This window comes from Mixophyes fleayi, chromosome 4 (genome assembly GCF_038048845.1).
Source record: "Mixophyes fleayi isolate aMixFle1 chromosome 4, aMixFle1.hap1, whole genome shotgun sequence".
NCBI lineage: Eukaryota > Metazoa > Chordata > Amphibia > Anura > Limnodynastidae > Mixophyes > Mixophyes fleayi.
In genome coordinates, this window is record NC_134405.1 from 216,223,053 (window position 1) to 216,248,838 (window position 25,786).

At 38.1% G+C, this 25,786-nt stretch overlaps 1 protein-coding gene across 1 annotated transcript in view; it reads left to right on the plus strand.

Annotated features, from left to right (window-relative positions):
- LOC142150794 (dynein axonemal heavy chain 3-like) overlaps positions 1-25,786 on the plus strand; it is a 947,133-nt gene that overhangs the window by 585,812 nt on the left and 335,535 nt on the right. The window contains 3 exon segments of the mRNA XM_075205980.1: positions 21,870-21,935; positions 21,937-21,984; positions 23,739-23,888. Of these exon segments, the coding sequence (XP_075062081.1) occupies positions 21,870-21,935; positions 21,937-21,984; positions 23,739-23,888 (264 nt within the window).

Consider the following 25,786-nt stretch of genomic DNA (forward strand, 5'->3'; position numbering starts at 1 on the left):
TTGAGGAGTAGACAAATGAAATATTTCAAGGCTGTTGGAAAAGTATAATTCTTTTTAAATTATTGAGATTAGTAAATTATAATAACCTGTACACTCTAATGAAGGCAATGCCATATCATTTTTTTCTCTTTGATGAGCTCTCAACAGGGAACGTGTTTTAATCGTACTATTTTGGCACTCCTCAACAGTCTCTGTTTCTATAATTACTCAGAGGACTGTCAGATTGGTGCTGATCACTGATTTTAGAGGGGGCCACACCGTTTTAATGTCTATCATTTATTTATAAATGACATTGACTGTAATCATTATCAATGTCTTCAAACAGCTTTGAGGACGCTAATGATGATTACTGTCACATCTTCACACCAAATGCAAGTGTGCAATGTATTTTTGCGTGTATGTTCTTGATGTCTTTATGAGTTTAACTTATTCAATTGGATGTGTTAAGAGGAACTATGCACTTACATGAAAATAGTGCATTTTTCACACAGGCAGTTTCACTTATATCCAACTGATCCATTTTTGCCCTGGACTAATCATACTATCTGCTAAGGTGGGAATCTATCAATGGGTTACTTTGATTAGAAGTTGAAATTACCTAAAATTGGCATAAATAAATCAATAATTCATTCCCCAAATTCAGCCTATAGCTTACACAGTAAGATTATTCTTAACCTCTATGAGCATTCTGCACTATGATCTTGCAGTCATCTTTGCAGGACGGCCACTCCTAGGGAGAGTGGCAACAAGCTGAACTTTCTCCATTTCTAGACAGTTTATCTTACCATGTACTGAGGAACATGAAGGCTTTTAAAGATAATCATTTCCAGCTTTATGCAAGTCAACAATTCTTAATTTTAAGTCTTCTGAGATCTCATTTGTCCGATGCTTCCTGTGAATAGTAATCTTTAAATTTGTGAGTGGTTTTTGTAGGGTAGGGCAATTGTAACCAACACCAACAATCTTGTTTCATTGCTTGGACTCCCAGTTAGCTAACTCACTCATGATGCCAATTAGCTTTTTTAGAAGTTATTAGTCTAGGCGGGGTTCACATACTTTTCTAACCTATACTTTGGGGGGTATTCAATTGTTCGTCCGGACCGCCGAAAAACTCGCGCTCTAAAACTATTACCGGTAATATTGCGCGTAAAAACCGTTCATACGGTAATTTACTCGCTGAATTTCAGCGAGTAATTACCGTATTAACGGTAATAGTTTTAGAGTTCAAGTTTTTCAGCGGTCCGGATGAACAATTGAATACCCCCTTTGAATGTTAAAAAGATGCATTCAGTATGGACAAGAAAAGTACTGTAACTTATGTGTTATTAGTTTAAGCTGACTGTGTGTGTCTATTCTTGTGACTTAGATGAAGATCAGATCACATTTTATGACAAATTCGGAAATCCAGGTAATTCCAAAGGGATCACATACTTTTTCTTGCCACTGCATGTTTTGTATTCCAATGGAGAATGCACTTATTTTCCATCTTAAGAGCACTTTCGATGTTCCAAAATATTTGAGCTAGTGGATCCAACACCAAGCAAAACAGAGGCTATAATGGTTTGCCAGAAGAAAGCTTGACACACTTTAAAATATGTTGCTATACTTGGACACTGCTAAAGCTAACGAAGACATACAAAGGACAGAGGTTAAGTACTGCCAACGTATAACTAGAGACTGATTGGTTTTAGCAAGGCTTGTTTAGTTGTAGCATGGAATCTAGAAAATAGCGACATAACAGACAAAATCTCCTAATGAAGTCAATCCATGGAGGATGAGTATAACATATTTAAGAGAGCAGATTTTGAACAGTACAAAATCCAATACTTAATGGACCTGAAGCTAAAAATTATGAAGCAAAGTTGAATGGTGCACCTGGGCTGAAGATTAAGTGGAGATTTTCAAGTTACTGTATCTGGTGACAGATCTCAGATTAGTTCAACGGTAAAGAGTTTGGGATTTAAAATGTTGTCGTTTTTTATGATTTATGCTTTTAGATATAGGAAACTGCTCTAATATCACTGTTGCAAAAATAAAATGCCAAGTTAACACTTATCTCTCTGTTTTCTTGATTTGGAATACTAAATTCCTATTGTTTTCAGCATAGGGAAAAGTGACAGATAATCAAGGCAAAGGGAGAGGAGTAACAATAGAAAAGAGCAGCAACTCTAACAATAGAGCAGTACAAGTATAGACTTTGAATGCCAAATTTTATCCATACAAACATAAATTTCAGCATTGCACTTCCAAGAGTAATATTATACACAATTCTAATTATAGTGTCTGCCTAAAGAGATTTATCTATTTAAAATAATAAAATAGTTGCCAATATATATTGTTGCGGTATTGGTGCAGTAGTTTACCAATAGGTGAGCAGGTAAAGGCCACTTACACACCTCCCAACATTTATTATGGCTAAATTGGTCCCAAGTAAGACCAGTCCGTGACCTCCCCAAAGTCCACCCCTGATCTGATTACATGTATGCACACTTTCCATCCATTCATCCAATCACACCCACTTTTGTGAAAGTCAACACACCTTTTTTGCAGTCAGGACTGTACTGCTGAAATTGCAACATCTAGGAGGTTAACACTTTTCTCGAAAATAATAAGGAAACAAGTTAATACATATTTTCTTTATGTTTCGATAATGATTATGTAGGTTTCTATATATAAACCTATATGCAAGAGGTTTGCTGTGTGTGTGTGTGTGTGTGTGTGTGTATGAAAAAACAATAATTATATATACTGATATACTGTGGCAAAGAGGCTTATTTGTCAAATAGGGTCTAGCTGGGTTATATATTGTGGCAAGAGCCCGCTACTGCTGAAGCACACGCGAACAACTTCTACCTTTTTATGCAGCTTTATTGTCAGGATGGTTTAAATTGTATTTGACACCATATGAATTTCACAGCAGATGTGGAGACCCTAAACGCTAGCTAGACATAGACAATCTCTCTCAAGACCAGCCAGCTTCCCCAGCGTTGGTCTCACTGAACAAATAACACAATCAAGCTTTTATACATGATGCTCCTCCCCCAGCCTTAGCTTGATGGGCAGGTGACACACCTACCTTCTCTTTAAAAGAAAACACCCATCACTGGCTCTGTTTGCACTAACAGACACACCCTGTCTGTTTGCTGAGAGGAAAGAGCTTTCTCTATCATGTAAGTTAACCAAACTTAAACTATTGTTTGTTACACATAAGTTATCAATCTAGGTGCATTACTGCACAAATGTTTTACTCTACTTCCATGCTTTCTCTGCATATTGCCAGCTAAATGCCTCCCTTTGTTACAATATATATATATATATATATATATATATATATATATTATACATATCCCCATACTTGTTAGGAGATGGTAGAGGACCATTCAGCAACAGCATTAGGGGATCTCTAGGTATCCGTAACTCTATAGTTCGCTCAATTAAATTGAGGGTAAGAATATACAATTGCTAAATGATTGGGCAGTCCCCGCAGATGTGAAAATGTGATCCCCAACCACCACATGCTCTTCAGCAGGTGTTAATATGAATGAATACTGATTTGAAAAAGATGATCAAGGGCATAAAACAAAGAAAAAGATCTATCCAGGAATATGAATCATGTGGGTGGAAGTATAATCCTTAGCTATCGGGTTCGAAACTCACTAGGTATTCAGCAGACTTGCCCAGGACATGTGTTTTAAAAGAGATTTAGGAGTGGGAGAGGCCTTAGAGTTAGTCCCAGATCCCTCAAGGGAGTAGGAAAGGACTATATTAAAGTCTCCTTCAACTAACATTTTACCAGATTGATATTTGTGTATCAATTGAAGAAATGCATGAAAAAAACCCCAGCTTGGCCAGAATTTGGAGCATAAACCGTGGCCAGAGTTAATACATGAGGTTCTACCTGTCCCCGGAGGATGAGAATCCGTCCTTCGGAGTCGCATATCGTTTCCAGGATAACCAAGGAGATAGAGGCCCAAACCATAATAGCAACCCTGCTACGCTTGGTGTTGTCATTCGAATGAACAACCATAGGAAACCTCTTGGAGGACAGGGAGGGATGGTCTCTGCCTTCAAGGTGAGTCTCCTGCAAAAAAAAATGACATCAGCATAGCGGGTGTTAATATGGGTATGTAGAGAAGAATGTTTCTGAAGCGAATTAAGACCCTTCACATTAAGAGACAAGAACTTTAATGGCATAATGAAAACAAAATCAAATACAAATCAATCTATAGGGTTACAGTGAGAAAAGAAACACAGCAAACAGTGGGAATACAGTGATGAGGCGGAGAGAGCAAATTACAGAGAGAGAAAAGTAACTACAAAGGTAACATTTTCTGCAGAGCCAGACTAGGTAGTATATTTCTGTCATGCATCAACTGGACTAATTCTTCCTTTAAGAGCCTGGTGTTTTCCTCCTGTGCCTCTGAAACTCACAGCACTTGAGCTTGCTGATCTTGCTGCAAAGTGGTCACATTCACAAGGGCTCTCAAAACTTTCTCCATGTTAGCCTCTACGCGGGTTGGGTAGCAGAAATTTGCAACCCTGAGCATTTCCACTTCTGATACCGCTTGTGGCAAGAGCACACTTCTGGTGAAATGCACGCAAACAACGTCTTGCCTTTTTACTTTGTTTTAATGTCAGGATGGTAAAGTACTTAACAACTTAAATATTCCATACAGTTTGTTGTGACCTTAAACAGAGACCAACTCTCTAGACACCGGCCAGCTTTTCTTGCATCGCTCACACTGAACAGTGAAACAAACAGGTTTTTATACCTGATGCTTCACCCACAGCCCTAGCTTAATGGGCAGGTGACAGTCCCACAAAGTCTCCTCATCTGTTTCTGTATGATTACTCTTACTGCAGACAGATCCTGTACTAATGCATGCCCAACAGCTCATGTTTTCAGTATTTATTTAATCATGCACAGGTGAGTTAATCTATTTGACTGGGTCAGTAATTATCCCACCTGTTTCCACAGACAGAAATCCTAAAAACATGGGGATTGGAGTTAAGAAACACTGCTCTACACCATTATTTTGTCACACATATGTCGTCTACCAGTTTATCTTTAAACTAGGTGCACTGTTGCACATATGTGTTACTCTGCTTGTATTCTTTCTCTGCAGATTGCCAGCTTAATGCCTCCCTTTGTTACATTATACATATAAATAAAGTAATTATCCAGCTTTAAGCAATATAATAGCATTTTAGCTCTCTTCTGAAAATGTCATAGCAGTTGTGATATCGTGTAAATGGTACATAGGTCTGCAAGTTACAAAATTTTGAAAATGAACTTATTGCATAATGGTATTTTTCTATATAAAACATGCATTTAATGAATAAATATTTAAAAGTCCTTTCAAATCTCTTTGTAATTCTGAATGCCAAAACATGGATCTTTAAATAAATGTAATGTATTAATGCATCAGTCTTATTGTTAATGATATACTTCAGTGGCTGTAATAAATCATTTGTAATCATATTTGCATATAATGGAAAAGCTTTTCTATAGTGTAGACCACATTGTCAAGCTCGCATGACAGCCAGGACAGGAGTGACTTTGGACAGACAGTAGTGCTTGCGGCGATATTGGGCCTCAGGCATGCCTGCCAGTGCTTGGCCTAGAACATTAAAAATATATTTATGGTTAAGACTTTATTGTGCAATGTTAGAACTTGCCCTGTAACATCTCCCAGCTGCAATTCATGCTTTCAAATGAAAAGCAAACTTGGAGTATAGAGCTAATGTTACACCTGAGCTGTTTAAGAACCCTCTTCAGTCATGGACTGGGGGTATGAGTGTTCCTCTGGGTTGAGTACGATTTTGTGACACTGAAAATGTTGACAGTCAGACTGTCAACACTGCAATGTCTACAGTCAGACTGTCAATATATTCATTGTGTCGCCAAATCGTACCCATCCCACAGGAACACCCATACCCCCTAGTACATGACTGAAGAGAGTTATTAAACAGTTTAGGTGTAACATTAGCTATAAACTAATATAGCTAATGTCAGGTTGTACTTTCAACAGTCACAATGTTAACATTCAAAGGGCAATACCAGTGTGCACCCCTGTCCCCCTCCCCCTCTCAAACACATTAAAAGTAATCCAAAAGGATCCATGCATTTAAAAATAAAAACCCTAGCAAAAGTAATCCAAGGATCCATTCTTGGCACAAAAACACCTAGAAAAAGTAATCCCAGGAGCTGTGCTTCTCAACAAAAAAATTCTTCAAGACGCTGATAGTTATCTCTTAGAAGTGCTCCCGTTGTGTATTAAACCGCTAAGACTATTACATTTACTAGGGTTTTTCTTTTTGAAAGCTTGGAAGAATTTGGATCACTTTTATGGATATTGTGGGGGTTTTTAAAGCGTGGAAGAATTTGGATTAATTTTTTCTTTTATTTCGTGGACAAGCATATATAATTTGAATTAATACAAATGAAGAACCTGGATGTTGGTAAGTATTTCAGTTTTTTAACTTTATATCAGATAAAGTTATTTTTTAAATGTGTGTGCTTTATTTAATTTTTCCTTGGTGCACAACAGGTCCCAGGGGCCCATGGTTGCCAGGGTATGCTGGCAACCATGGGCCCAAGCCCAAGTGCCAGCAAGCCCTAATAGCCATAGGTATGCTGGTACTTGTAGTACTACAAGCACCAGCATACCCAAGCTGTTGTTGGCAGTCTGGGCCTGCTGAGACTTGGGGCTTGAAGCCGCCATGCATCGCGGCGGTTTTCCGGCGGGTTTGCATTGCAAACAGCCGGATTTACTAATGGGCGCATATCAGCTTCAATTTGAAGCCGCCGGCGATGTCACGGCGGGATGTAATGCTCAAAGCCGCCGGCGGCTTTGAATAGAACATGGCGCTTTTGCTTTAAATGACGGCGCTTTTGTGTAAAGGCGTTTTTTTTTGAAAATTACACCTGTCTCCTGGCCTGTTACTATTGGCTATTTTCAAACTCAGGAGATTTGACATCACAAGCCCTATATAAACCACTGGCCTGACACTTTTTTCTCTGATAGGGTTTTGAGGAGTTTTGAGAGAGGAGTTAGTTGGTTTGTGCTTTGTGAGAGTTGGAGTTTGGTGGATTGGTGGAGCGATATCTGATTGAAGTGTGAGTAGTCCTGTGCTATTTTTCTGTTTTGTACATTTATTTTCTCTTTTATTTTCTGTCTTGTATTTTCTGTATTTGACTTGTCCTTTGTCTGTGTTACTTGTGTGTGCCTGTGTGGAGAGTGTGTCTGTATTTAGTGTAGTTTGTCCTTTGTGTTTGTAAGTCTTTCTGTGTTTTCTGTGTTTGGCATTTATTTGTCATTATGTCCAGAGATAGGAGGGGAAAACAGGCTGAGGAGAGGGAGATGGAGGTTGAGGGGTCAGAGGAGGGAGAGGAAGAGGTTGAGGAGACAGGTCAGGGCAGGAAGACCAAGACAGGGAGGAATGTGCGCTCTCACATGATGAGAATTGTGTGTTGGTGCACAATATCGTTCCCTGTTATGAGGTCATACTAGGCAACCTGGCAGCCCGGACTCCTCTAAGGCGGCGTCACCAATTGTGGGGGCGTGTCTGTGATGCCGTGAACGCAGTGGGCCCACTAAAGAGGACAGTGGCGCACTGCCGCAAGCGGTTTTCGGATATAAAAAGGAGGCTGAAAGAGAAGATGGCCCAGGAAAAGAGGGCAACCAGGCGCACGGGTGGTGGCCCCCCTCTTCGTATTGAGTACACAACGTACGAGGAGGAGCTGCGACAGATAATGCCGGCAGAGATTGTCGAGGGGATAAACGTCCAAGACACGGATTCGCCCTCTTTTGGACAAGTAGTTGGGGAGTTATTTGCATATTTTACTCTAACAGTATTTATATATTTTTTCTCTTTTTAAAACTGCTTTTCTCTTTTTAAAACTGCTTTTCTCTTTGCAAACGTTTTTTATTAATTTTTTTATTTTTTTTTGTTTTTCAAAGTGTATTTTTGCCTCTAATAGTTTGTAAAGGTTTTTTTTTCTCATAGAAAAAAATAAGCAAAAATTGCAAACACATTTCTGCAATAAACAGTATATTTGGAAATTGTTTTTTTCTGGAAATACATTGTATGCTTTTTCTAATACATCCAGAATCGCCAGGACTGCAGTTCAGTCCCAGTGCCAGACCTACACCTCCACCTTCAGCGAGAGATTCGGGCACAGACGAGCAAGCAGGTGCGTGATTTCTGTTTAGGAGAGAAATAATGGAGTTACTTGATTTTCTGTGCAAATGTTGCTGTCAATGTTGTTTTTTTTTCCTTTTTATTGTTTGCAATGAGAAGTTAGGGCTACATTTTACTAAACTGATATGTTGGCTATAGAAACCCATCAGAATATACCTTTACTTTATTTATTGCATTCAACAAAATGACAGCTAAAATCTGATTAGTTGCTATAGGCAACATCTCCACTTTTTATAGCATGCAGTTTAGTCAAAATAACCCAGCATGTACTACACAGTCCAAATGATAATGGGTATTAAAAGGATAATAAGTGCATCCGTAAGCAGGTAGCATAGGACTAGAAATCAGGAATGCAAACATTGTGAAAGAATCTGTAGTTGCTAAAGAATATTCTTTCCTATCCAGTGTTCAGAATGCAATATACAAACATATTATATACTATATACTTACCGTCATTTTTCATACACAGGGCCCTCTTCATACCAGCCACCTCAGGCGGAGTCCCTGGAAATGTCCCCTGAGCCAGAGGATCTAACGACCATCACCCTGGTAACAGTGGATGCCCCTGTGTCTGGCCTCCAGGAAGTTTCACCTGGCCCTGCTGAACCATCACACCACCAACCTGCACCTGAAACTATGGACCCAGCCAGAAAATTTGGCGCTGTCTATTGGCGCATTCCAGCAGCAACAAACATTGTTCATGGACAGGCAAACTGGCCACATGTCACAAATTGCGGCCCAGTTGAGGCGAATACACCGCTCCACTAGCCAAATCCCTGCTGCAATAAACCGGCTGGCAAGCGCTTTGGAGCAGACGAATGTGCAGCTGGCCCAAATGTCTGGGTCTGTGGAAGCCATGCATTCCTCCGTTCGTGAGGGGAATGCCAATGTTATCCGGCTGGCAGGCCAACTCCAGCAGGAACTGATTGCCCGCTTGCCGGCCCCTTTTTCATCGGCCTCCACCAGTACTGCTAGTACGCCGACCATATAATCATATAGCACTCCTCCAAGGAGAGGTGCTCGCACCAGGGGTGGGCGAGGGAGGGTAGAGAGTGGGGCTAAGCACAGTGATATGCCAGTGAAAAGACGGCGCTAGGGCAAAAAATGTATTATTGGGGAATGTTTTGTGTAAGCGTTATACTTTTTCTTTTATTATGTTGTAATGCAATAAATGCAGTTATATTTCATTCATATCATTCTTTCTTTTCTTCCCATTAAACAAGAGTATACTGTTTTCTTTAAAACGATGCACTAATTTCACGTACACATTGACCTCTAACTGTCACTTTACAGGGATTTTAACAATTACAACATTCACAGTACACACAATCCTCTGTTTAAAGGGTCCAATTTTGTTAAAATATTCCATTAATAAAACCATTGCACTGACATAAAATCAAAAACCAATATATGTTTTTTATTGTATGCACTTACATTTAAAGTAGTTTGTAATGAGACGGTCTCAAATCTGCCTCCCCCTGTGTGCTCTGCACATCACCAAATGGGACACGGGCCCCTACTTGTTCACTGTGTACTGCAATAATCGGTGGGGTAAGTTGATGTAAAGCTAGATTATGTATCAGACAGCAAGCCAGGATAATATCAGACACCTTAACAGGTGCATACATAAGCACCCCACCAAATATATCTAGGAACCTGGTTTACATGAGTACAAACATTGGTACTACGTCTCCATAAGGCAAAGATTCCAGATTCATACGCACTTTAAATGCATGTGGAGTGGCCGGTAAACCTTTACATCAGTAAATAGGATTCAATAATACAGGATGGGAAAAAAAAACAAAAAACCTCACATTACATGCCAGTTTGCCCATTTCCCATATACAATCCTAAAGGAGGAAACTTTGCACAAAATGGCTCTTTCTCTTATGTTAGAAATGGCTAAATAGTTAAAACAGCACACTGTTTGAACAATCTCGCTGCTCACAAGCAGCGCTTTCATTTTGGTCTATTGAATGGCGGTTTTCCGGCGGCTTTATAAACCCCCTAATAGTAAATCCGGCTGTTTGTATGTAGAACATTGTTGAAACCGTCATGGCGCTTTATACAGAGGCGGGTTGGAAACATCATTTTTGGCCGTTTGGACGGCGGGTTTAGCCTTAGTAAATCCGGCGATGGCTAAACCGCCGCCAAACCCGCCGAAAGTCGGCGGGTTTACAAACACGCCTGATAGTAAATCTAGCCCTTGGAGTGCACAAGGGCAAAATGGTGTGTTTAATATCAAATATATTTTATTACCCCACACTCACTGCCTTTCTTATTATGTCAATAAATTGGCGTTAAAGATAATGCACTATGGGATTTTTGTTTTCCCTTTTCTATCCACATTTTTTCATTTTATGAATATGGATACTGAATGAGATCATCTTGATGAGAATATTCTATGGAAATACCTTGATGGACTGGACTTCATTGTTGCTATACATTTAAACCAAGACTTTGGTACATTTTAAAGGTCTAAATTGGATTGTTTTTATTTGTATTTTTATATTGTGTAGCGCCTATAGGTGTGGTACCATATATTGTTTATTTATTATTCTTTGGATTGATGGGTGATATCCAGATCCACTCCTGATACAGCAACACAAGAGCGCTCTAATCTATTTTCAAAATTCATTGTGTTATATAGGTACTCTCATTGTTTAGAGTTTAGGCACCATCCTATTAGAAAAGCATTGTAACGTGGCAGATGGCTTATTATATATTTGCCAATGGGTGTAACTAAGACTTCTGCATTTTATTTACAGATAGGAGGAAATTTTAGTTATTTTTACTGGCTAACCATTCTGTGTTTGTGGATTTTGTGAGCCTCTTTTCTCTTTAAGAGAAAGAGGGCTGGTAAAAGCAATGAGACAATGTCTAGCATTGCTTTAGTCACAGACCTACTGCTGCCATTAATGACCATTACAATATTCATCCCCCCTATGGTCTGGTTTGCTTGCTATATACCTTCTGTTGTTCTATAAAGTAAATGTATTCATTTTCTACATTTTCATTTAGGCATCTACCTTTCAGGATAGATGTAGTCAAGGTATCATGTGGTGGTTTCTGGTAATGTTACCATGTTTGGGTGTTAATTAGAGATGCTCAGGCTCGGTTCCCCGAGAACCGAACACACCAGAACTTAGCAGATCCGAGTACTGAGGCGAGCCTACTCGGTACTTTCGCACACCCTCGGAATTGAAAACGAGTCATAACGTCATTGTTACGTCATCGGATCTTGCGAGCTTTGGATTCTATAAGTATAACCCTCCACGGCAATCCAGCGCCATTTCACAGAGGGACACAGAAAGGGTGGTACAGTTTTTGGCAGTCTCTAGTGCAGTTGGGCAGCATCATAGGTAGAAAAGAAAGAGGAGGGGTAGCAGTGTTCTTTAAAGTCTCCAGTGACATTCAGGAGAGCTCCATTGCTAATTGTCATTGCTGAAATAGAAATAATAGGTCTGGCAGGCTTGGTCTTCTAAATCTGCAGTCACATTGTACTGTGTTATATAGGTAACATACAAAGAGGAGAGCTCCATTGCTCCATTGCTAATTGTCATTGAAATAGAAATAATAGGTCTGGCAGTCTTGGTTTTCTAAATCTGCAGTCTTTGTTTGAAAATGTATGAAATAATATTGTGACCTGTGAGGTGGTCAAAATTGACTGCAAATGACTTGAAATTAGTGTTATTGAGGTTAATAATAATGTAGGGGGGAAAAAAAGCAAAAATATGTGATTTTAGCAATAACAAAAAAATAGGGATTTTAGAAAAAATTTGGGATCCAAAGCCAAAACCAAAACCTGCAAGGGCGATTTTGCCAAAACCAAAACCAAAACATGAAGTTAATCCAGATCCAACACCAAAGCCAAAACCAGAACACGGGGTCAGTGAACATCTCTAGTATTAATTAACATGCTGCAATTTATCACCCATGTTCTCTATCGTACTGGGGGTATTATGATCTTGTATTTTCCTTCCTATGATCATCTTTTGTTAGTCTTTATGGTTGGCTGAGAAGGATATAGAAGGAGAACACTTTATTCATAATGTAAATGTAATTTTAATAAATATTTGTCCACAACTTTCAAGCCAGTACAATATTATAATACTCCTCTCTTTGATAACTTTAATTATTTTTTATCTATCTCTCCATTTCTCTGTCCCTCTCTCTCTCTAAACTCTCCCCTCTGCCCCATCTCTCTTTCTCTGTCTCTCTGTCTCACCATCTCTCGCGCTCTCTCTCTCTCTGGCTCACCATCTCTCTCTCTCTCTCTCTCTCTCTCTCTGTCCCTCTCTCTCTCTCTCTCTCTCTATTGGTTTGCTTCAAGGGATTATCTGAAAATGAATTTCTAGATTAGTATGGAAATTAAATTATATTTATTCTTCCAGCAAAGTCTTCCTATTGACACTGACACAGCACATCTATGTTTACGTTTATAGAAGTGAAGAACATTGGAAGTTAATTCAAATAGGACGTGGTTCATAACCTAGGGTTGTCATCTGTCCAATTTTTTCCAGGCAATTGGATTTTCAGAGGTCTTAAATCAAACAGATGAAAATGATAATGTGAAGGAAGTGAAATCCCTGCCTCTACAGAGCACAACCCAGTCTTTTCCAAATTAGTTTGAAGTCTGTTCAATATTGTTACTGCTAGATTATTTTATTTGCTTATGCAGGTAAGGTGGGGAAAAAATACAGGAAACATATAACTCCAATCAATTTTTTTTAGTGACCCCCAAACAGATAATGATTATTTCCAAATCATTAGTTATTTTTTATATACAAACTATTTGTATAGCACCCACATATTACCCAGCACTTTACAGAAAATGTTTAATCATTCATATCAGTACACTGGTGCGTACAGTCAGTTTTTAGAGTGTAGGAGTAAATCAGAACACCCAGAGGGAGCCCATGCTAACATAAGGAGAACATAAAAACTCCACGCAACTAGTGTTTATCATTTTTGTGCTACCATATGATATAAATAAAGCACATGCTATTTTTGTTTCAAATATATTTAGCATTTATGAAGTATGTTTGGCAATAGTGTGGATATACACCCCCTTCTCCCTTACCTTCCTCTGCCACATCAGATCTTGGCAGACTATGGAGGTAATTCAATTGCTGATTGCAAAGTACTGCGGATTGCGGTCATGAAGGCACTCCATGGTGACATATATCGTCACAGATTTTTCCCTTGAAACTCACAGTCATGTAGAGGAAAATCTGTGATGTTCTAGAACCATAGCACCTGATAATGAGCGCAGTTGGACATCACAATGATGTCTGGCGGTCCGCCAGTGGGGGATCATCGCTAACAATTGAATTCCTCCCTATAAAACGCATATGGCTAATGTCCTTTTCCTTCACGCACCTTACCAACCTTCGTACCTTAAAAGTGTAACTTAAACTAATGAAATAAAGACACAGACACATATAGCTACTTTGGCAAAAGGTCGCAGTTTTTATTAATCATAAACCAATTAAATGAAAGTCACCTGGTGGTGGCGAGAGCAAACTGCAGTCAACTAAATAACTAATCATCTAACCAAATACTGCAATGCCCAAATGGCATTCAAACTAACCAAGGAATACTCCGTTAACATTGACCGGTGTAAAACAGGCGTCAGCATGACTGCTCCCTTCTGGACTCAACATTGATGGCCACGCAAAGCACGCCAAGGATCAAGAGTAATGTTACTTGAAAGGGGCAGTGACGTGCGGCCAAATATCCTAACCACCGTTGTGACTAGTCGTTGACTGCACTGCTCTCCCACCAACTGCGCCTCCTCTGTAAAAAAGATTGTTAGAATCAAACAATAACTAGCTGGGTGGGCGGGGAGGCATCCGTGAAATCGCGGGAAGGGAAGATCTAGAAGCCCATGGGAGTTCCTAATGAGGTGACTAAAACCACTCCCCATGGATTCTATTGGCTGGGAATGAAACAACTTTAACCCCGAATGAGTAAGGGCCTGAAAAACATAATCCATGCATTTTAAGTGCCCTCAGCTAAAATGGCTTCACTTAACATTAGTACTGCTGTCTGAATATGTATACACTCTATAATCAGTTAACCCAGAATGTTATAGGAAAGCTTATGGGCTCTATGTTCTTAGGTACATAGAGTCCTAGTGCTCCATTTTTGGTACAGAGCGGCATCATATTTAACATTTACATAAAACAGACCAGAGCTCTGGCTGATGGACGGGTTCACAACAGGACGCATTGTAATGATTCATATGATTCCAATGCATGAGTGCCCACGCTCTGCCTTAACACCTCTTCTAATCATGGTCCCTAATGAATGGCTGCACAAACCAAGGATGTGTAAGAATGTGCGCTCTTTCCTCCATATTTGCCTTCCTGTATAGACCTCCATTTATTATTAATGTTTTTTAACCATACGACCTATGTGACCTATAACAAAATGTGGATTTGTCCATAGACATTTCCTATCCCAAGTTCTTTCATCTGCCAATAAAAATAACTTGCTATTATTTTTCAGTATTGTATTTGTTTTCTTATTTATTTATTTTTAAATGATAGATGGAATCATCAATGAGCCTATTTTTTGGAGGGTACAAGAAAATATAAAATATCCACATTAAATACATAAAAAAAACATATTGCAATGCATTTATTTAACATTCAAACATTTTATGGTGAAAATTACATTTACAATCAACATCACTGAACTTCATAATGCCCGGAAAGGTCAATCCACACATTACAGTTTTCTAAAGTCATTGACCATAATGTTGAAAATGACCCAGGTATCTATAGTCCGTCTTTGAACTGTAAATATTTCGTTTTATGACTGATTCTAGAGAGAATAAAATGTCATGTTTTGCTGATTAAATTTTATATGTACTATTAGGAGAAAATAAATGTAATAAACACATACTTATCCAAAACTAACATTATTTACTAACTGAATGCCAGAATTAAATTGTAATTTTTAACTCATTTTTAGAGTATTGTTTTTAACAATATTGTTAATGTCTTGGCTTCTACATTTATTAGTTGAAAGGCATCCAGAATGACTCATTGTGTAGTGCATCTCTGCATTTCTTTGTAAATGTGTGATGAATTCAGCATTTAGCTTTTAAAAATACACAGTATGAGAGCTAAGTATCAAATGTGAAGTTGAGCGTAAAAACGACATTTAGTGTATTGTTTATTAGCTGACAGTGGAAACAAAAGTCTAATTTTTACAATGTGACTTTTACCATGAAAGGGCTACTACCAGCTCTAAGCTATTGCTTTCATTTAACTAATTTACTAAATTTGGCACATTTCACAGTGGTTCTAAAATAAATCACAACATGGACATTTCCACTGTCAAAGGAAAATATTCTGAGAAGGATACATACATATGTTATTAAGTTGCTAACAACCAAACTTGGATTTGTGAAAAGGTTGCATAGGCAAAATGACAGGTACAGTATACCTGTCCCTCAAGTTCGCACACAGTGTTTTGTAATTGCATAACTTTTTTTATATTTACTTACTAATTGTTTATATGCTTTTCACTCATACTTTGTATTTGTAATTCTACATGGGGGGAGGAGGGGGGGGGGTCAGTTGTATTTTAAAAGCATACCTAACACTATAAAACATCCATAATCTGCTATAGTTTTATTGTATTACTTATGCCTCAGGTATATGTTTCCCATTTGTCCCAATTGATTTTGTTATTATGTCTGGTAGAGATGCTGCTATAAGTAAAGAAGTTGGCAGGGTCAGCATGACATTGGAAAGAAAGTAACCTACACACAACTATGTTAAATTAGGTAACCTGATTAAGCTCCCAAGTCTGCCAATGAAATCCAGAAACCCAGCCCATGATTGCAGTCTTGCTGCAAACCCATGTTATCAGCATTGCTGGCCTAAGAGTATTTCCTTATTTGCACATCCAGTTTCCTCCTGCTACGTGGCAATGCACTTTGAGGGACCCAACCACTTGGAATAACCCCATTATACTCACAGGCAGACTGACTGAGTGGTTAGTCAGCCTGGTCATTAAAAGTAGTGTTTACAGTGTTTATTTACATATTTACATTTTTTTGTGGTGGTGTTTGATGGTTAAATTAATATGGTATAGTGTAAAAATAAAACAGAATAGTACATTGAAAAAAGATTTTTTTGCAGTATAAAACTGTATACAAAAATAAATAAAGACCTTTAAGATGACTTGTCATTTAGATATTACTTTCATCTTTATTTTACATTGTTACAAATGTTTCGTTATCAGAGTAAGCATTGCAATTACGTATTTTTGTTAGTGTTAATGGGCCTGATTCATTAAGGATCTTAACTTGAGAAACTTCTTATTTCAGTCTCCTGGACAAAACCATGTTACAATGCAAGGGGTGCAAATTAGTATTCTGTTTTGCACATAAGTTAACTACTGTCTGTTTTTCATGTAGCACACAAATATCAACGTTAAATATCAGTATACAAATAAGCTATCAAGTATTTGTGTGCTACATTAAAAAATAGTCAGTATTAAACTTATGTGCAAAACAGAATACTTATTTGCACCCCTTGCATTGTAACATGGTTTTGTCCAGGAGACTGAAATAAGAAGTTTCTCAAGTTAAGATCCTTAATGAATCAGGCCCAATAAGTGCATTCCATTACTGTACAGCCTTGTAGCATATTCTAATAATAATAATATTTACTTATAAAAACAAAAAAAAATCACATTTCTCTTTGTGTCTCAAGCTTAAATAAGTCAAAAGATGCAGAATTTTTACTTTTCGCCAGTTAGATTTAAATAGCATACTACACATTAAAGTAGGCACAACATATGGAAATCCTAACATACATGTGCAAACTGATGTGGTATCAAAATTAGTTACTAGTCAATTGCTATAATAAATAAGTGACTAAATGATTTTGTTTGCTCCCAATTAGAGCTTTGTACCTGCATACATCAATGCAAAATTGTTTACATTAAACAACTGGAACATCAAAATAATACATGAAAATCAGATTATGTGATCCTAAATTAAATGAATGAATACTAAGTATACAGTGTGATTCACACTGTGAAGAAGATTATATATAATCTATTATTATATTTTCCATTATTCTTCCAAATTTCACACAAGTAACTGGACATTACTGTTCTCCCCCACCTTAACAAGAGAAACAGATTTTGGCCTTTGAAGCTGCCTACATTCACATATCAAATGCTGGGAGCCCACTTTCTGCTACACGGATCCATTCTGCCCTTAGGTCAGTGGCTCTATTTATTTCTCTCCCTGGGCACTGCTCTCACATACACACACACACACACACACACCTTCCCCCTATCTGGACACAGGAAAAGAGGAGTTTTTCATGGCCTCTTCTGGGCTGTAATAATATTTGAACATGAGGGAATAGATAATGGTTAAATAATAAACTGGTTAAGATGTTCAGTGTTTATTGCCTTAGTGTTTAATGTGTTTAGTGTCAGTGTTATTAGTGGTAAAGCATTTAGCAATTTAAGTTAGTAGAATGCATGATGTTGGTTTAAATTATTGGAAATTGTTACATGGGATAAAGTAGGGAGTCTGTACTCTGTATTTGAATGGATTATGTAAAGATGGAAGTTTGTAATGTGAAATGTTTGAAGTAATGTGTCATGATCTGCCTCTGGCTGCAGTTCTGCATTTTCTCTGTAGATGCTGCTGTGCCTTCCCTTGATCCTACCTACTTAGGGTTAAGCTCTCATCGTTGGATCCGGATCATGCTCACCTGTCTCTGGCCTTTAAAAGACTGCCTCTCTCAGCAGTCTGGGCCAAATCATCAATTGCCTTTGCTGCTGTTGGTTCCTCAGTGCAACTCCTGTGTTCTGATCCTGACTGACTTCCTGGTATTGACCCTTTTTTGTCCCTCTGTTTTGCACCTCATCTTATTAGAAAGACCCTGGCTTAATTTTGACTTCACTCCTGCTTTCTCCCTGATATCGTTGTGAACCTTCTGGCCCCTGGCTTGTCTGACCTTCCTTTTATCTAATTCTCACATAAGTCCTCCAGTGCTTCATGCCTTCTGGTTAACCTGATAATCCATGATACCTGTACCTGAAGACTATCACTACCATCTGATATGCAGTTTCAAGCTTCCCAGTGTACCTGGATATCCATGCTACCTGTGTCTGCAGACTATCGCTACTAGCTGGTAAGGCAGCCTTTTTGTGCTTGCACTTTACCTATAATGTCCATGCTACCTGTGTCTGCAGACTATCACTGCTAGCTGGTAAGGCAGCCTATTTGTGCTTGCGCTTCACCTATAATGTCTGCAACTCACAGTTTAACTCGAAAAACCCGCATTTCCAGCTCCTCTGCTTTATCTGGCAAACCAAGCATCCAGTATCTCCATTTGACAGTATAACTTGGAAAAGCAGAGTCTCCAGCTTCCCAGCCTAACCTGCTTACTCTGTCTAACCCGTTCCAGCAGTTAACTTAGCTACCTGGGTATCCTGGGTCCTGTTTTTGCTGTTTCTATGGTCTTGAGTTATTCGCCTTATCATTTACTACACATCAGTTTTACCTGTGTTGAAAATAAACCATTTTGTTCCATTTCACATTATTTTCTGTGGCGTTCATATGAGGAATCCTGACATAATGCAGTTTAGTGCTGAATAAATTGAGTGGACAAAATGGCTCCTATTTAAGTCATGTGAGATTGATGGAATAAAGATAGTGTGTAATGGATATTGTAACACATGATGAAGTTTACAAGAATATGACTGATATTGATATTGGGGTAAGGGGTTGAAATATAAGTGAAGATATTTCTACTGATTAGCAAGTGGGCAGCTGTTAGAATGTGGCTAAGATTTACATTGTTTATATAGGATTGAAATTGCAAGTAATTTAAGTGATTGGAGATTGTTAGAAAATTGGTATTTTGTTTGCAGACATCCCCTGCCCCTAAGGGAAGTTGTGAGACATGTGTAAAGAGGACAATGTGTAATGGCTTCTAGAAAAAGAAATGTTTGTTGTGGAATTACATCATAAACAATACCAATATTCAATGGCCACTTGCTGAATACCTCCTACTACTCATGGATATTATCAAAATGATTTCCTGTTTGAAAAATTTGTTTTAAATGCAATTACAAGTAACCGCGATGGTCTCCAACAAGCAGGGATGGATCTAGAAAATAATTTTACCGGGAGTCCCCACCACCTTTTTGACAGCTAAGACCGGCACAGACAGACAGGGAGAGTATGCTGCCCGATCGCTCTGATTGTTTTTAAAACACAGCAAGTCCCTGCTAGGGAGGGTGATTGCTCCCCCTCTCCTGGATCCGCCACTGCCATCAAGTTGTCCTTCTACTCCTCCAACATGAACCTATATGAGCAAAGACATCTTTTTTCCGACCCTCATTTTTCCTGGTTCATTTATTTTTAGGTTAAATACTTTTTCAATCTCTTTTTGGTGTGGATTGGGACTGAATCCTTAATGTGCTCTTTGTGTGCAAATCTATGCTCATTTTTTTAAAGTTTTCACCCATATCTCACTTCAAATATCTTTTGATACTAGTCACCTTATATCTACACTGCTTGATATGTGTCCACAGCACTTTATGATGACTCTGAGTCTGTTATAGAGAAATGTCTACAACTGGATGGAACTTCACTTCTCTCTAGACATCCTACGATGACCACAAAGTTCACTCAGTTATACTTTACCACTACCATTAATTTACATTACAGTTTATGCAAGGATGCCATCCTTAAACATTGGCACATCATTTAATTAGATCTTGTATTTTTCATGGAATACATGAATCCCCCGGTTGCTCTCAAGCTCCCATTGCCAAACAAGAACCTCATTTGGTAACATAACTTAGGTTCATGTTCATCACTGCACTGTGAATGGGAGGTGATCATGCCAGTTAGCTTTTTCAACTAGAACTTAAGTGGATTGAAAATCTTGGAAGCTTACAAACTTGAAGACTTCAAGTGAATAAATAAATGAAAAAAAGTGTTGTTTTTGACAACTGTGTCCATTATTCATTTAATGATTTCTTTGCTAGTCTGTTTCAGTGCATGTCCTCATGTTATAATACTTCTCTTCCTTTAAAGAATGTTTCCATCCTGTACCTTGTTCAAACCCTTGATATATTTGTAAGTCTCTATAATGTCCTCCCTCTCCCTTCTCTGCTCCAAATTATACATATTAAGGTCTTTGGGATAGAAAGTTTTTGTTAGGTTGTAATACCAGTGTGACCCAGTGTGTATGTCACCATCTTGCTGATGATTCTTTTGGCAACAGGTATCTGTATAAGTGTGTGTTAGTGTGCCCTGATAAAGATCCATTATGGATCAAAACATCTGCTGTCGCCCTCTGCTTTTAGAATAAAGGAAATTTCTTCAATACCAACCTTGAGTGATGGCTGTTGGTTGCTAAAAGCCTTTGGATATTTTGCTGTTGGGAAGTAATAATTTAATTTATAGTTACTGGTAACTCAACTTTCTATACACACAGATCTTTCATTATGTAGAAAGCATGTCACACCTCATCCATTAATGATGGTACTATTTTTTTCCTGTTCTCATGGACCTGGTTTATTTCTTCCCTGCTTCTGCCTCTTAGTTGTTGTCCTGATGGCATCAAAATGTGACATAACCAAAGTGCCCTCCATGCATCCACATTCTGCATGCAACATTCCATTTACATGCTGTGTTCAAGGACCAACAATATTAAACCTCCAAGCTGTCAGTGACTCTCATCTATGTGAGAAGCAACTTTGTGATACACGACAACAGTCTTTGACTTAGTTCCACCATTGATGCTATCCCTTACGAGCAAAACCTATTTTTATTTCTATTCATTATCTATTAGTTTTTGACCCCATTCTGTAAAATATTATATATTTTAGCGCAAATATTTTATTTTACAGTTGTATTTTATTTGTGTTATTTTTGTTTTATATTCATGATTATGGGATTTTTCTGGGTTTCTGCTTTGTTAAGCATAAGTACAATACAAATTCAGTGATAGAAACAATGAAATTCCTCTATGCTCCAACATCCAGGAGAATACAATTACCTTAAGGTTATCTGAGCTAAAAATAAAATAAATGTAAGTGTCTAAAATTTTCACACAAACCTGCTGCCTAAAGAAAATCACTATGTAGGTAGATTGTTGTTTCTTTTCATCATTTATTTCATATTACATTTTCTGCATCCAGGTCATTAAATATCAACAGAGAGAACTAGTCAAATTGGTACTTTGCCGGGACTGTAAAATGTGCATGATCAAAGGGCACGCATTAGAAGCTGCTGGAAATTTCCTTTTGAAATTTCTCTCACTCTCCTTGGCAACCAAGGACACCACACATTAAGACAGCATGTTCATATTTAGCCAATAGAAATAGTATTTTTAGAGCAAGATGGGTTTTTTATCTTAGAAATTTGAAAAAGGTGCACTTAACCTTCTAAATAAAAAAAGATTTTATTAAAGCTGAAATGCTGTTTGATTTCTTGACATTGTCTGTGTCATTTAGTTTTGTTTAACTGACTGTGATCCTCAGCATTTGTACTTCACCCATCTGTGAAATGACACATCTTGAACTGTTTTTGTGTTGACAGATGTACATTTTCTATTGAAGACAAAGCTAGTAATGGCCTTTTTTCAATGTTTATTCTGCAGATACTTGTGTGGGCCACAATGGATCTGTACAGACAAGTGTCACTTGCATTTCTTCCCATGCCTTCGAAAATCTCACTACATATTCAGTTTGAGGGATTTCTCCCGGGTTATACAGGTAACAAAAACTCTGTATGAATATTTCTGTGGAAAAAAACTGATCGAGTGTTTTTTATTCTTTATCTATTATTTTAATTTTATTTACCTCTGAATAGTTATTACGTGGTGTGCATGTAAGAAATTAAATTATTCATGCAAGTTGCTTTCTGCACTGGACCAAGGAATAAAACTAATGGACAAAGTTGACTTCCACAAATAAAATTTACAAAGAGTTGCAGCATACACAGCAAGATAAGTGATACTGGTCTATGAACTTTACGTTTGTCTTCGCAGTCCCCATAGATTAACATGGGGACTGGGAAGTTGTGCAATGCATGAAACTTTGAAAAGCTTTGCATTGCACAGAAAGATAATGGCATCTCAGGATGGCGTTACCTTTCTATTCCTATGGGTTTCTGCTGAAGCCTCTCCAGTTTCACAGAATCCGTTACAGTGGAAATGCTGTGCACATGCGCACAGCACTTCCTCCTTTCACCAGCAGAGCTAGGCTGCCAGTAAGTAGAGAAATTAGATCGTAACAGAAGGATCACTTCACTCCCAGAGTAGCCCTAGCCTGATGCATGCAAGCGGTCCTTAAATATGCATCACTGCAATGTGCAGCGATGCATATTTAGTAGCACCGCATCTTATTGATGCATGGATCCCACTGTGCAGAATGAAAAAACTTTGTGTATCCTTGGGGATCCAGGTTCCAGGTGTTCATGATCATGTATATCAAGAATATAGTCTCAAACATAGTGGATAGAATTAACGAAACTACAGTGGTAATACTAGCTTATTCCTATATGGAGAATTGCAGAATCTTACATCAAATCAGTGTAAGATAATATTTGGTAGCCTGTGAGCAAATTGCTGCTCACCAAATTGTAATGTTATTGCAATGTGTTAATCTCCGCATCCTCCTTCACTGGTTTGTGATCATCTTCTTCCTTAATGGAGTCATTCTAAACAGAAACTCACTGTGGTATTAAATGGTTGAGAACCAGGAAACATTGAAGCAGCATCTTCTTCTGCTCTTGGGATAAACAGTGGTGTCAAGCTCCTGTTAGAGGGCAGTTTTCTAAGCTTTTCAGACAGTGATAACTCCTTTGTCTAGTCAATTGCTATATTTTATCCATAGAAAGCCTGAGGTGAGAAAGCTAAACAAAGCCTGTTAGTTTTCTTTCATAACAAGCCTGGGTGGGGCTTTGACTGAAAGGACTGCTCTATAAATGACATTACCCAGAATTCTATTCTATGTTTGGAGCCGCTATTTACAAAATAAAAACTGTGACAATGAGAAGAACAAAATATTTATCTGGGGACAAACACTGTTTGTAGGATTTACACATATGAGCCTCTTTCAAATCCCCAAAATCACAATACACTGCTTTAAATAATGAATTTTAAAAGAATGTATTACAAAGTGATATTAAGGAGTTGTGTTACAGGGAAGGTTCCAAATAACATGGGAAGTTAAAGATAGTCTAGTGTTTCAAACTGCATTGAAGAGAAAGTATCTGCAAATATTAATAGTAAATAACATTGTTATTTATGTAGTAAGCAGGTATTATTAAATAAAGTTAATTAGAGGAAAGATAAATTATATACAAAATAATCTTCATAACATGTTTATTCTTTGTTAGAATGAGTTGCATTCAGTGACTACATTTTTTTAAAAATTGTATTAAGCTATATTTACAATTTAAATGTATTGGACCTCAATAGTTTGAAAACTAATTAAAGTAGCTAAATGTCACATATTCTACTTAGGGAATCATACTTTTGAAACCCAGTCAAGTACACCAGAGTGTCGAAGGAGCTCATAAATTAATGAGACTTTGGATTCATGAGGTCTATAGAGTCTTCTGTGACAGGCTTGTCAGCGGTCAAGAACGAAATAAGTTTTTCCGGATAGTAAAGGTAAAGAATGTAAATGTTTTCTATCTTGATCATTTAAAGCAGGAGGTTTGAACTGAATACAAAATTTAAAATACTAGTAGTAGTGTATAAAAATTAAAACGTTGTGTATTTTTCCTTTTATGAATGAAACATTTCATTTTCTGCCACTAATTCCCCAGCGCTGTACAGAGAACTCACTCACATCAGTCCCTACCCCATTGGAGCTTATAGTCTAAATCCCCTAACATACACACACAGACAGACAGAGAGAGAGACTAGGGTAGGGTCAATTTGATAGCAGCCAATTAACCTGCTAGCATGTTTTTGGAGTGTGGGGGGAAACCAGAGCACCCAGAGGAAACCCGCACAAACACGGGGAGAACATACAAACTCCAAACAGATAAGGTCATGGTCGGGAATCGAACTCATAACCCCTGTACTGTGAGGCAGAAGTGCTAACCACTACACCACTGTGCTGCCCCCCCCCCTCCCCCACACAGATAGGAGTAGGCACTAGTAAATTATAAATAGTGATTATTGTGGAATCACGAGTTTCACAAACATTTCAATGTAATAAACAGTCACACTATACAAAAGCAGGTATGTCTTGAATGACAATTCTTGTTATCACGGTGAAGTAAAATGTAAAAAAAATAATAATGTAATTGTGAAGTATATCAATACATTTACTTAGTCTCAATAATCCCAGACAATTATAAAATAGGAGCTTATCTGAATCTTAAACGGATCTTTCCGGACCTTATCTTAATACCTTAAGGGGGTATTTCAATTCAGCGCAAAGTGTCTCACTGGCATTCCGGAGATACTTTGCGCGTATATTTTTACTGAAATATTCACTCACTTTTCCTCGCATTCCATAGAGGAGCGAGAAAAACTGAGCATATATTTATACTGGAGTAACCAGAGGCGGAACTAGGATGCTGTGGGCCTCGGTGCAGGAAGGTGGGAACTGGGGCCCCTGACCCTCTGCATCTACCGTGCAGCGGGCCCATTATCTCGGCACCTGCCGCACCAATGGTAGTTCTGCTGCTGGCAGTAAAACTGCGCAGCTGCAATGTTTCTGAGAACATTGTGATTCATTGAATACCCCCTAAGACAGGAAATGCAGCATCATCCCAATAGTATCAAGGAGTCCACTGAATAGAATTTGATCACTTCCAACATCTAAAAGACTATGGATGTATCATAATATAGTAAAGTTTAAAATTCAACTTTAATAACTGTATATAATGCACATACATAAAACAATAAAAACAGGCTTATCTGGATAGGGCCAAGGTTCTTGGGTAAGTAGATGAAATCCCAGTGCCCCCTCTGCTACACAGGACCACAGGGGGTAGCAGACAGTAGTCAAGAACAAATATAACAAAGGCAATCAACTCCTTCCTGAACTCTACACATTTTGTCCTGTGGACTCCTTCATGGGGTGTTTGTAGTCCTCAGAGTGAATGGTATGCAATAAATTTGCTTCTTTATATAGTCACTATGGTAACTATAGAAGTAAGAGGCGATAAAGAATACCTATATCTCCAAAACATAAAATGCATAATTCACACAATATCTTTAAACCAAACAAAACAAACGAACAAATGAGACAGGAACTTACTGTATCAAACAGTGTTTATAGTCCCTCTTTTAAAAAAGCACTAATCATGCATGCATAATAGAGATTCGATCATATATTCAATGCCTCACATATTCAGTAGAGTGCTTGCGGCCATGAGGTATATTAGAAATGCACATTCTTATAAGAGCATCCTCGGCTATATTGTAGACCAAGTACTATAAATTGTGCTCTAACAAAGTTAGCCTAGTGCAAGTATAAACCTTTATTTAATAAAAAGATATTGTGTGTGCCATGCTATAAACTCCTTCTATCTTTACTCAATACCTCATAC